This window comes from Salmo salar, chromosome ssa15, assembly GCF_905237065.1.
Source record: "Salmo salar chromosome ssa15, Ssal_v3.1, whole genome shotgun sequence".
Classification (NCBI taxonomy): domain Eukaryota; kingdom Metazoa; phylum Chordata; class Actinopteri; order Salmoniformes; family Salmonidae; genus Salmo; species Salmo salar.
The window spans coordinates 75,354,239-75,367,753 of NC_059456.1; the positions used below are offsets into that span (position 1 = coordinate 75,354,239).

Sequence of the window (13,515 nt, forward strand, 5' to 3'; positions counted from 1 at the left end):
TCAAAGTCCCTGCCACTGAAAACATCCCCACAGCATGATGCTGCCACCACCACGCTTCACTGTAGGGATATTGCCATGTTTCCTCAAGACATGACACTTAGCATTCAGGCCAAAGAGTTCAATCTTGGTTTCATCAGACCAGAGAATCTTGTTTCTCATGGTCTGAGAGTCCTTTAGGTGCTATTTGGCAAACTCCAAGTGGACTGTCATGTGACTTTTACTAAGGAGTGGCTTCCATCTGGCCACTCTACCATAAAGGCCTGATTGGTGGAGTTAATTATTTTTATTTCACCTTTATTTAACCAGGTAGGCCAGTTGAGAACAAGTTCTCATTTACATCTGCGACCTGGCTAAGATAAAGCAAAGCAGTGCGACATAAACAATAACACAGAGTTACACATAAACAATCGTACATTCAATAACACAATAGAAACATTTATGTACAGTGTGTGAAAATATAGAAGAGTAGGGAGGTAAGGCAATAAATAGGCAATAGAGGTGAAATAATTACAATTTAGCGTTAACACTGGAGTGATAGATGTGCAGATGATGATGTGCAAGTAGAGATATTGGGGTGCAAAAGAGCAATAAGATAAATACCAGTATGGGAATGAGGTAGTTGGGTGTGCTATTTACAGATTGGCTGTGTACAGGTGCAGTGATTGGTAAGCTGCTCTGACAGCTGATGCTTAAAGTTAGAGAGGGAGATACAAGACTCCAGCTTCAGTGATTTTTGCAATTCGTTCCAGTCATTGGCAGCAGAGAACTGGAAGGAAAGGCGGCCAAAAAAGTGTTGGCTTTGGGGATGACCAGTGAAATATACCTGCTGGAGCCCGTGCTACGGGTGGGGTGTTGCTTTGGTGACCAGTGAGCTAAGGCGGGGCTTTACCTAGCAAAGACTTATAGTTGACCTGCAGCCAGTGGGTTTGCCGACGAATATGTAGCGAGGGCCAGCCAACAAGAGCATACAGGTCGCAGTGGTAGGTAGTATGTGGGGCTTTGGTGACAAAACGGATGGCACTGTGATAGACTACATCCAGTTTGCTGAGTAGAGTGTTGGAGGCTATTTTGTAAATGACATCGCCGAAGTCAAGGATCGGTAGGATAGACAGTTTTACGAGGGTATGTTTGGCAGCATGAGTGAAGGAGGCTTTGTTGCGAAATAGGAAGACGATTCTAGATTTAATTTTTGATTGGAGATGCTTAGTGTGAGTCTGGAAGAAGAGTTTACAGTCTAACCAGACACCTAGGTATTTGTATTTGTCCACATATTCTAAGTCAGAACCGTCCAGAGTAGTGATGCTAGTTGGGCGGGCGGGTGCGGGCAACAATCGATTGAAGAGCATGCATTTAGTTTTACTAGCATTTAAAAGCCGTTGGAGGCCACGGAAGGAGAGTTGTATGGCATTGAAGCTCATCTGGAGGTTAGTTAACACAGAAGGGCCAGATGTATACAGAATGGTGTTGTCTGCGTAGAGGTGGATCAGAGAATCACTAGCAGCAAGAGTGACATCATTGATATATACAGAGAAAAGAGTTGGCACGAGAATTGAACCCCGTGGCACCCCCATAGAGACTGCCAGAGGTCCAGACAACAGGCCCTCCGATTTGACACACTGAACTCTGTCAGAGAAGTAGTTGGTGAACCAGGCGAGGCAGTCATTTGAGAAACCAAGGCTATTGAGTCTGCCGATAAGAATGCGATGATTGACAGAGTCAAAAGACTTGGCCAGGTCAATGAAGATGGCTGCACAGTACTGTCTTTTATCGATGGCGGTTATGATATCGTTTAGGACCTTGAGCGTGGCTGAGGTGCACATCACCAGCTCTGAAACCAGATTGCATAGTGGAGAAGTTACGGTGGGATTCGAAATGGTCGGTGATCTGTCTGTTAACTCGGCTTTCAAAGATTTTAGAAAGGCAGGGCAGGATGGATATAGGTCTATAACAGTTTGGGTCTAGAGTGTCTCTCCCTTTGAAGAGTGGGATGACTGCGGCAGCTTTCCAATCTTTGGGGATCTCAGATGATACAAAAGAGAGGTTGAACAGACTGGGGGGGGGGTTCTTGGGCTAGTTGCTGCAAGGGGTGCCGAGCTGTTGGCCGGGGTAGGGGTAGCCAGGTGGAAAGCATGGACAGCCGTAGAAAAATGCTTCTTGAAATTATTGATTATTGTGGATTTATCGATGGTGACCGTGCTTCCTTGCCTCAGTGCATTGGGCAGTGGTGGTGTTCTTATTCTCCATGGACTTTACAGTGTCCCAACACTTTTTGGAATTAGTGCTACAGGATGCACATTTATGTTTGAAAAAGCTAGCCTTTGATTTCCTCACTGACTATGTATATTGGTTCCTGACTTCCCTGAAAAGTTGCATATCGTGGGGGCTATTCAATGCTAATGCAGTACGCCACAGGATGTTTTTGTGCTGGTCAAGGGCAGTCAAGTCTGGGGTGAACCAAGGGCTATATCTGTTCTTAGTTCTACATTTTATGAATGGGGCATGCTTATTTAAGATGGTGAGGAAAGCACTTTAGAGCAACCAGGCATCCTCTTCTGATGGGATGAGGTCAATATCCTTCCAGGATACCCGAGCCAGGTTGATTAGAAAGGCCTGCTCGCTGAAGTGTTTTTGGGAGCGTTTGACAGTGATGAGGGGTGGTCGTTTGACCGCAGACCCATTACGGACGCAGGCAATGAGGTAGTGATCGCTGAGATCCTGGTTGAAGACAGCAGAGGTGTATTTAGAGGGGAAGTTGGTCAGGATGATATCTAAGAGGGTGCCCATGGTTACGGATTTAGGGTTGTACCTGGTAGGTTCCTTGATCATTTGTTGAGGGCATCTAACTTAGATTGTAGGGTGGCCGGGGTGTTAAGCATATCCCAGTTTAGGTCAACTAACAGTAAGACCTCTGAAGATAGATGGGGTGTAATCAATTCACATATGGTGTCCAGGGCACAGCTTGGGGCTGAGGAGGGTCTATAACAAGCGGCAACGGTGAGAGACTTATTTCTGGAAAGGTGGATTTTTAAAAGTAGAAGCTCAAATTGTTTGGGCACAGACCTGGATAGTATGACAGAACTCTGCAGGCTATCTCTACAGTAGATTGCAACTTCACCCCCTTTTGCAGTTCTATCTTGTCTGAAAATGTTGAAGTTGGGTATGGAAATTTCAGGATTTTTGGTGGCCTGCATAAACCAGGATTCAGACACGGCTAGGTCATCAGGGTTGGCGGAGTGTGCTAAAGCAGTGAATAAAGCAAACTTAGGCAGGAGGCTTCTAATGTTAACATGCATGAAACCAAGGCTTTTACGGTTACAGAAGTCAACAAATGAGAGCGCCTGGGGAATGGGAGTGGTGCTGGAGGCTGCAAGGCCTGGGTGAACCTCTACATCACCAGAGGAGCAGAGGAGGAGTAGGGTAAGGGTACAGCTAAAGGCTATAAGAACTGGTCGTCTAGTGCGTTCGGAACAGAGAGTAAAAGGAGAAGATTTCTGGGCATGGAAGAATAGATTCAAGGCATAATGTACAGAAAAGGGTATGGTAGGATGTGAGTACAGTGGAAGTAATGCTAGGCATTGAGTGACGATGAGAGAGGTTTTGTCTCTAGAGGCACCAGTTTTATTCTGACATGCACTGTCAACTCTGGGACCTTATATAGACATATGTGTCTTTCCAAATCATGTCAAATCAATTGAATTTACGACAGGTGGACTCCAATCAAGTTGTAGAAACACCTCAGGGATGATCACTGGAAAAAGGATGCACCTGAGCTCAGTTTTGAGTATCATAGCAAATGGTCTGAATACTTATGTAAATGTGATATATTATTTTGGGGGCCAAAAAAAAATCTAAAAACCTGTTTTCGCTTTGTCATTGTGGGGTATTTTGTGTAGAATGATGAGCGGGAAAAAAGCATATAATCCATTTTAGAATATGGCTGTAACCTTACAAAATATGGAAAAAGTGAATGGGTCTGAATACTTTCCGAATGCACTGTAAAAGCTTAACACCTTCTCCCGCTTTGAGGATAACACAGTGCCTCTGACGCGGCCCGCTACCAAGGACTGTGGGCTCTCCTTCGCCATGGCTGACGTGAGTAAGACATTTAAGCGTGTTAACCCTCCCAAGGCTGCCGGCCCAGACGGCATCCCTAGCTGTGTCCTCAGAGCATACGCAGACCAGCTGGCTGGATTTTGTCACATCTGCTCCTGCAATGCCCTCTACTGCTCATCCTGTTTCCTTGACCTGCCACCACTCCCCCAGTATTCTCTCCCTCTCCCTCTCTCTCTCTCTCTCTCTCTCTCTCTCTCTCTCTCTCTCTCTCCCTGTGTGTGTGATTGTGTGGGCAGAGACAGGTGTGCTGGAGTCAGAGCAGATCCCCACCAGCTGCAACCTGTTCCATAATCAAGACCTCTACAAACACTCAGCCCTACCACTTCCACGCTGCCAGATCGTATTATCTGCTCAGTCAGTCTATGTTTCTAGCCATTTGTTATTATTCAGAACCTGTTATCCTGTTGTGCCTGTTTTCCTTGCCTGACGCTGTTTTCCTCTCCGTTACAGTTCTGCCCGCTCTGACTCTGATCCCTGTCTCCAGTCCCACGTCTCGTCATCCTGCTACTCTGCCCTGGATTCCCCACTCTACCTACTCCCTTGGATTCCCCTCCGGACCTGCTTACCCTGTCCCAACCCCTCTCGCTCCAGCCCCAGCCTCCGCACCTGGTTTCCAGCAACCTGCCCGAGCTTCCCCTGACCTGCACTCCAACGTACCCCTTGTCTTTCAATAAATACCTTGCTTACTTCATCCCAGTCTCCTCGTCTGAGTCTGCTCTTGTGTTCACCTGTTCCACTCCGCGTAACAGATTGTTTATGGACATATTCAATCTCTCCCTATCCCAGTCTGCTGCCCTCACTTACTTCAAGATGTCCACCATTGTTCCTATACCCAAGAAAGCAAAGGTAACTGAACTAAATGACTATCGCCCACATAGCACTCACTTCTTTCATCATGAAGTGCTTTGAGAGGCTAGTTAAGGATCATATCACCTCTACGTTATCTGACACAGTAGACCCACTCCAATTTGCTTTCCTCCCCAATAGATCCACAGACGATGCAATCGCCATCGCACTGCGCACTGCCCTATCCCATCTGGACAAGAGGAATGGACTTCCTGACGGGCTATCCCCAGTTGGTAAAGGTAGGAAACAACACCTCCACTTCGCTGATCCTCAACACAGGGGCCCCACAAGAGTCATATGTTTGAAAAATGGAAGTTTTCGGATTTTTGAGGAATTTGTAATTCGCGCCACGCCTATTATTGGATATTGGAGCAGGTGTTCCGCTAGCAGAACGTCTAGATGTAAGAGGTTTAAGCATCTCCAATCCTAAATTAGAGGTTAAAACCTCTTACATCTAGACGTTCCGCTAGCGGAACACCTGCTCCAATATCCAATGATAGGCGTGGCACGAATTACAAATTCCTCAAAAATCCCCAAACTTCAATTTTTCAAACATATGACTATTTTACACCATTTTAAAGACAAGACTCTCCTTTATCTAACCACACTGTGCGATTTCAAAAAAGCTTTACAGCGAAAGCAAAACATTAGATTATGTCAGCAGAGTACCCAGCCAGAAATAATCAGACACCCATTTTTCAAGCTAGCATATAATGTCACAAAAAACAAAACCACAGCTAAATGCAGCACTAACCTTTGATGATCTTCATCAGATGACACTCCTAGGACATTATGTTATACAATACATGCATGTTTTGTTCAATCAAGTTCATATTTATATCAAAAACCAGCTTTTTACATTAGCATGTGACGTTCAGAACTAGCATTCCCACTGAACACTTCCGGTGAATTTACTAAATTACTCACGATAAACGTTCACAAAAAACATAACAATTATTTTAAGAATTATAGATACAGAACTCCTTTATGCAATCGCGGTGTCCGATTTTAAAATAGCTTTTCGGTGAAAGCACATTTTGCAATATTCTGAGTAGATAGCCCGGCCATCATGGCTAGCTATTTTGACACCCACCAAATTTGGTACTCACAAAACTCAGATTTACTATAAGAAAAATTGGATTACCTTTGCTGTTCTTCATCAGAATGCACTCCCAGGACTTCTACTTCAATAACAAATGTTGGTTTGGTTCCAAATAATCCATAATTATATCCAAATAGCGGCGTTTTGTTGTGCGTTCAAGACACTATCCAAAGGGTAAAGAATAATATTCCAAAATATTCCATTACCGTACTTCGAAGCATGTCAAACGCTGTTTAAAATCAATTTTTATGCGATTTTTCTCGTAAAAAAGCGATAATATTCCGACCGGGAAACCCTGTTTTCGTTCAAAGACTGAAAATAAAAACATGGAGTCGTCTCGTGCACGCGTGCGCCAGTCTCATTGTTCTCAGATCGACCACTTACCAAATGCGCTACTGTTTTTCAGCCATGGCCTGCAAAGTCATCATTCAACTTTCTGGCGCCTTCTGAGAGCCTATGGGAGCGTTAGAAAATGTCACGTTACAGCAGAGATCCCCTGTTTTGGATAGAGATGATCATGAAGGCCAAGAAATAGTCAGAGAGGGCGCTTCCTGTTTGGAATCTTCTCAGGTTTTGGCCTGCCAAATGAGTTCTGTTATACTCACAGACACCATTCAAACAGTTTTAGAAACTTTGGAGTGTTTTCTATCCAAAGCTAATAATTATATGCATATTCTAGTTTCTGGGCAGGAGTAATAATCAGATTAAATCGGGTACGTTTTTTATCCGGCCGTGAAAATACTGCCCCCTATCCATAACAAGTTAAAGACCTGGCTGGAGCTAAGGTTTAAGAGGGTTTTAACGATGCTGAATGGGTGTAGACAAAGAAGAGCTCTCCAGTAGGTGTACCAAAACATTCAAGGGCCGTTTACTCAAAATATGATATAGCATTTTCTATCTCTGAGTCTCTACTTTGATCCAATGTAAAAAACACAATTGCTACATAGGACCAAATCCAGGTGGTCGGTCACATATGGCCAATCGGTGGCTTCAAGGCTTCTCATTGCCAATATGTATCATCAGCAATCCATGGTTTATATACATCATTGGTCTGCAGCGGTTATTCAGAAATGTACTGTAGATGTAGGACTGACTGATGGGTTTGATATGAAAATTATATCTCTCTAAATCTCTTTCACCCTCCCTCTTTCTCTCCCTCTCTACCGCACCTGCTGTCTCGACCTCTGAATGCTCGGCTATGAAAAGCCAACTGACATTTACTCCTGAAGTGCTGACCTGTTGCACCCTCTACAACCACTGCGATTATTATTTGACCCTGTTGATCATCTATGAATGTTTGAACGTCTTGAAGAAAGATCTGGCCTTAATGGCCATGTAATCTTATAATATCCATTGAGCACAGCCAGAAGAGGACAGGTCGCCACTCAGAGCCTGGTTCCTCTCTAGGTTTCTTCCTGGGTTCCTGCCTTTCTAGGGAGTTTTTTCCTAGCCACCGTGCTTCTACATTTGCATTGCTTGCTGTTTGGGGTTTTGAGCTGGGTTTCTGTATAAGCCCTTTCTGACATCTGCTGATGTAAAAAGGTCTTTATTAATACATTTGATTGATTGATTGATTGATTCTGCGTGGGTGATGAATCTCATCAGTGTTTAAGGTATTCCTTACTAACCTGACAAAGACCACAAAGACCTACAGTACCATTAACGTTTCTCTCTTCTTCCCTATCTCTCACTCCCACCCTCTCTCTCTACTGAAGTTTTCCTCTTCTTTATCTCCTTTACCCCCCCCCCCCCCTCTTCTTGTACAGACACAATTTGCACCGTCAACAACATTCCTGCTAGGATATGAGGGTGGTAATGCAGAAATTTGCAACAGCTCGGTAATGTCTGATCGATAGTAACACAATTCCTCTTTTCTTCCAGGACAGAAGCTGCCAGCGTGGGCCCTCCATATGCAAACCAGACAGGAGAATGAGGAACTTCACCAGTGTGATACAGAGATAGCTTTAAAATGGCTCTTGCAATTATGTGTGTGGTTGTCTGTATACAAATCTTATTGTGACTGTGCTAATAATACCTACACTATTTATTATATTTGACGTGATTGACGCGAGATGTCCAATTTGAACAGATATCTAAAATGTTTGAAAATGTGAAATATTTCTACCATATGAAAGTATCATACATTGATTTGAAAAACACCTAGTGATAGGTGATGGAAAAGCCAGAAATCCCACAGTGTTCCATCTCTGTGTTCACTGTGGTGTTGACTTCCTGTGACAGGGTTGGGGTGTCGGTTTCCCGGATGATCACAGCATCATAGGAGGGATTTCCACACTGTTGGTCTGGTCATGACAACATGGTCACTTTGCATAACATCCTGGACCAAAGACATGTTTCCAGACAGTTTTATAATCCAAATAACCATGTTTATTTTTCATCACATTGTTAAGGTATACTGCATATTCAGACTGCTTTCTTTTATTACACATTCAATATTGATTTTATAGCTAGTACACAACAGTGTCTCTAAGGGTTTGAAGATTCTTTACCTTCATTGGAAAAACAAAGGTGAACCATAGCATAAGTGTATAATATCCCAATGTCACATATTGAGAACAGATTTTTATGCGGAGTAAACATGGTAGAGCAGTGTCTCTCAGCTTTCTCCAACGCTGAGTGCACTAAGTTCACATAGTTGCCTACTGACAATGAACATAATGGACTCTAATGACATTAGTAAAAAAGCAGAGATCAACGAGAGTCCATAATGGCTTCAGAACTATCGTGTTGTCCCCCCCCCCCCTCCACACTCTTACCCCCCACATCACCCCACCACATTAACACAAACTTCGTGGCAGCTGCAAGTGGAAAGTTAAGACTTGCAAAATATGTGCTTTCTGAAAACCAAAAAGAGGAAGAAGAATATTTGGGGACGGGGTGAAGAACAATTTGTGACAAAAATAGCCAGGCGGAGTTGACAGTTCTGCCACGAAGTAGAAATGTATGAATATGTACGAGGGAACAAGATTAGTGTGAGAGAGAAGTAGAGATAGGGGTTACAGAGACAGAGAGAGCGAGAGAGTGGGAGAGAGAGAGTGACAGAGTGAAAGAGAGCGAGAGAGATAAAGTAGGCGCTCTAGTACAGTGGCAACTCGCCCTGTTTGGCCTTCTGAGACAACAGCAATGCCGGGAAGTCAGCGTGAAATACATTCTTTATCAGTTGGAGGATAATTGAATATTAATCACAAGGTTATTATCTAGCTAGTCATTATCAAGGTTATTCCATTGAAATGCATAACGCCCACTAGCAAGAACCCTCTACTGAAAGGACAACAGTCAGATGGAAGAAGTTCTGTTCAAGTCTTTGACACTGTCTGTCCCTCTGTTCCAGTTCCAGTGAGGCAGACATCTTCATTGCACTGAGGGGTGATGAGGAGGGTGGAATACAGCCGATAGAGGTCCTCCTGGGGACCACAATGGCTTGATCCTTTTTTACATCAGACGTTACATGGCTGTGGGAAGAGGAACAACGAAAAGAGGTTGAGGTCTGAGTGTAGTTCTTCTTTTACTCTCTTAATAAATGTCATTAAACCCGTGTTTCAGCAACACAGAGCTACAGGCCAAGGGGTTTATATGAAGACAATATTTTGATGCACAGTTTGTCTCACTACCCCCACCCTCTCTTTTACTCTATTCTTAGGTGAGGGACATTTCCTGTGAAAATAACACATTCAACTGACAATTATGTATTTGCGCCTCGTTGTGACATTCCGGCTACTTCTCAGACATTCAGTAAGCACAGTATAGTGCGTGTGAGCTACAGACCTGTGTAATTTTATCCTTGACCGGTCATCTGTGTCACTTCTGTGGGCTCTTCCCCAGTTACTGTATTAAGAAGGTTGATCCTCTTTTCCTTCTGATGAGGAACTAGAGGAGAACAAGAGAAAATAAACCCACAGCTTTATACAAGACACACATTTGGCTTCATGTGTGATCTTTCTATCTATTTCTCTTTCACTTTCTCTCTCGCTCTCTCTCCCCCTTTCACTTCCCCTTCTCCTCCCTCTCTCTATCCATCCTTACCCTCTGTGTCTCTGTCCAGCCTAGTCCACTTCCTCTTGGAACTCTGGCTGCTCTCTGACCCAGACAGACTGCTCTCCACTTCCTGGTCGTCTGAGTTGCTTCCTGCAGCAGTGCCTTGGGCTGACTGTAAATGTCAAACAATGACAAGACACTAACTGTCAATAACCTCAAATCAGTTTCAGTTTACAGACTGTGGACATATAGGGAGAGTAGACACTTGCCTTGCCATTGGAGTAAAGTTTATTCTGTAATCCATAATTCAGAGCCTCAAGGAGCACCACTGTAATTACAGAGAAACATATCAAACAAAAAAATGGTTTCTCCCAGTCTTCACCCTGGTACCCACCCAAACTACGTACCGTGAAGGCTGCCGGCCACCAGCTGGAATGGCTGGATAAGAAAACAGGGCTCACACTACATTCATATAAGGAACATGTCTCAAACTACAAAAATGCTCTCCACAAGACTAAGTCTACCCACTACTCAAACATAATCAGTAAAGGTCATAATAACCTGAGAGTTTTCTTCTCCACAATCAAAAAGCTACAGTACTACAGCCACAGAATGACTCCCCTCTCAATGCTTCAGCTGACCTCTGTCATCAGTAGCTGGACATCTTCCAAAACAAAACAGACACTATAATAGATACAGCTCAAACAAAGTCCACTGAGTGAGCTCCCTCCATAGCCTCGACCCAGCAACCATTTCCTCCCTCTCTGCCTTCTCCCCTCTTGATGCTGAGTTCATCTCTGGTCTAGTCACCAAATCCAAAGCTTCAACCTGCTCACTTGATCCTATGCCCACTTCCCTAGTCAAGACATGTCTTCCTGCAATCTCTCCCCTCACGGTTGTTAATTAACGTGTCCTTCTGTTTTGACACTGTTCCTCTTGATCTCAAACTGGCTGCTGTCCCACCTATTGTGAAAAAAACAAGGACTTGACCCAGCTAACCTCAACAACTACAAGCTAATATCCAACATTCCCTTCATGGCCAGTGTACCTTCCCAACTCCATCAGCACATGGCTTCCAATAACCTCTTTGAGCCTCTTCAATCGGGGTTTAGTGCCAATCACAGCATGGAAACGGCTCTGGTTCAAGTGGTAAATGATCTCTACTACTAGTAGATTACTCTCGCCGACTCTAGCAATCTAAACCTCCTCATCCTACTGAACTTATCGGCTGCCTTTGACACAGTTTTCCATTCCATCCTCCTTGAAAGAATGGAGAGGCCTCTGGTAATTATCGGAACAGCTCTAGCCTAGTTCAGGTCCTACCTGTTGGACAGGCAGCAGTTAGTGACCCTGGGACACTTCAAATCCGCCCATTATGCTGTCCGCCAGGGAGTCCCCCAAGGCTCAGACCTAGGGCCTCTCCTTTTCATCATCTACATCCTACCCCTCTGCCAAATCATCCATCATTACGGTCTGCAATCCCACTGTTACGCTGATGACATGCAAATCTACGTTCACTCCAAACCCACCTCTGACCTCCCCCATCATCACTCATCAACTGTCTTCAAGAAATAAAATCATGGATGAGTTCAAACTTCCTGAAGCTCAACAGCGATAAGACAGATGCCATGTTGGTGGCCCCCAGATTTCTCCTGAAGAAGGTGGAGGAGTTCGACCTTAACATCGACAGCTGCTCTATCCGTCCTGCCTCCTAGGTGAAGAATCTGGCGGTCATTCTCGATTCTTCACCCTCCTTTGATGCCCACATTAAAAACTCACAAAATCTGCCTTCCACCATCTCAAGAACATTGCCAGACTCCTCCCCTCCCTTAGAAACTCAATTGCTGAAACCATTATACAGGTGTAGGATGTTAATTTGATCACCCTTTTGCAGGATAACTTTCAGTGTATTTGAGGTTTTAAAATACTTTTGCATTTTGTAATTTTCACTCCGAAATGTCAGGCTTGATTTTCCCTTACAAAAAATTTAACATCCCCTACAGAAAGAGCCATTAATTATAATCCACATAATAATTCACACTTCCTGCTGCTGCAGGATTATTGCCCTGCCGTAGCAAACTGTCTCAAATTAAGATCCTACATCTGTACATGCCTATTTTACCTCACACCTGGACTGTTGCAATGCTCTCCTGTATGGACTCCATACCAGCTCCCTCAAAAAACTTCAGTACATCCAGAACTCAGCCGAGAGATTCCTCACCTGCACCCAGTGGCAGACTGGGCAGACGAGGCAATTGCCTCAGGCCTCACATCATTAAATAATTTCTCCTTTTGAGCCCCCCCCCCCCCCATGCGCTGCTCGAGGTCCTCATATCAATATTCACATATATATATAGTAGAAACAAGTATCATTAATCACCCACGGACTGGTTTATAATAATGAACTATTCCACCCTGACTGGTTCATAATAATGGACTATTCCACCCTGACTGGTTCATAATAATGGACTATTCCACCCTGATTGGTTCATAATAATGGACTGTTCCACCCTGACTGGTTCATAATAATGGACTTTTCCACCCTGATTGGTTCATAATAATGGACTGTTCCACCCTGACTGGTTCATAATAATGGACTATTCCACCCTGACTGGGTCATAATAATGGACTATTCCACCCAGGGACTGGTTTATAATAATGGACTATTCCACCCTGACTGGTTCATAATAATGGACTATTCCACCCACGGACTGGTTTATAATAATGGACTTTTCCAACCTGAGTTCCCACACATTGTTTCACATGATATGATTGCAAACGTGACTTTCCTTGAAATTAAGTTGCGGCAATTAGGTGGTTCCAGAACGAGGCAGAGAAAATAAAAATAAAGTAATAAGATTTAATTTCAACAGTGTTAATAGTGTTTTTAAGAAATTCAAGGGTTTGACAATTCAAGGAGTTGGTCTGATGGTGCACTCAGATGTCATCGGCCTCCCCCTTGATTGCGGCAACAATACAGAAGCAATTGAGGACAAAAGAGGAACTTTTTTGGGAGCCATGTTACTTTTTATAATAGACATGTTTATATTTTATATTTTATTATTTCCTTGTGTATCTTGAAAGGCGCAAAAAAATGTATTAATATTATTATTATTATTATTATTATATGTACTTGTACTTCTACACATACACATACAGCCTTGTCGCGGTGTTCTGTACCTGGGTGCAGTGAGATGGTCAGAACAGGGTCTTTCCTGTCCTCAGACTTCTTTCCTGTTCTTTTATCTGCTTTCCCGTCAGCTTCCTCCATCTCTGATTGCCCTCCCTCCTGTGGATGGGTTTAGGCATATCACATTACTAAATCATACACGTGTGTGTCAGTGGAGGGTCCTCAGAGGAGGAAGGGGAGGACCATCCTCCTCAGTGAATTTCAAAAAAATGTAAACGGTAAAACATTGAAAAAGTCATCCTTTTTAGATAAAACTATACTAAATGTA

The 13,515-nt window shown here is 43.7% G+C and overlaps 1 protein-coding gene across 1 annotated transcript in view; it reads right to left on the reverse strand.

Annotated features, from left to right (window-relative positions):
• Positions 1–8,426: 8,426 nt before the first annotated feature.
• The window catches only part of LOC106572126 (uncharacterized), a 32,523-nt gene continuing 27,434 nt past the window's right edge, over positions 8,427–13,515 (reverse strand). The window contains exons 12-16 of the mRNA XM_014145985.2: positions 13,238–13,346; positions 10,327–10,385; positions 10,106–10,229; positions 9,848–9,949; positions 8,427–9,534 (exon numbers count right to left, since the gene is read on the reverse strand). Of these exons, the coding sequence (XP_014001460.2) occupies positions 9,858–9,949; positions 10,106–10,229; positions 10,327–10,385; positions 13,238–13,346 (384 nt within the window). The 3' untranslated portion in view covers positions 8,427–9,534; positions 9,848–9,857. The remainder of the gene's footprint in view (positions 9,535–9,847; positions 9,950–10,105; positions 10,230–10,326; positions 10,386–13,237; positions 13,347–13,515) is intronic.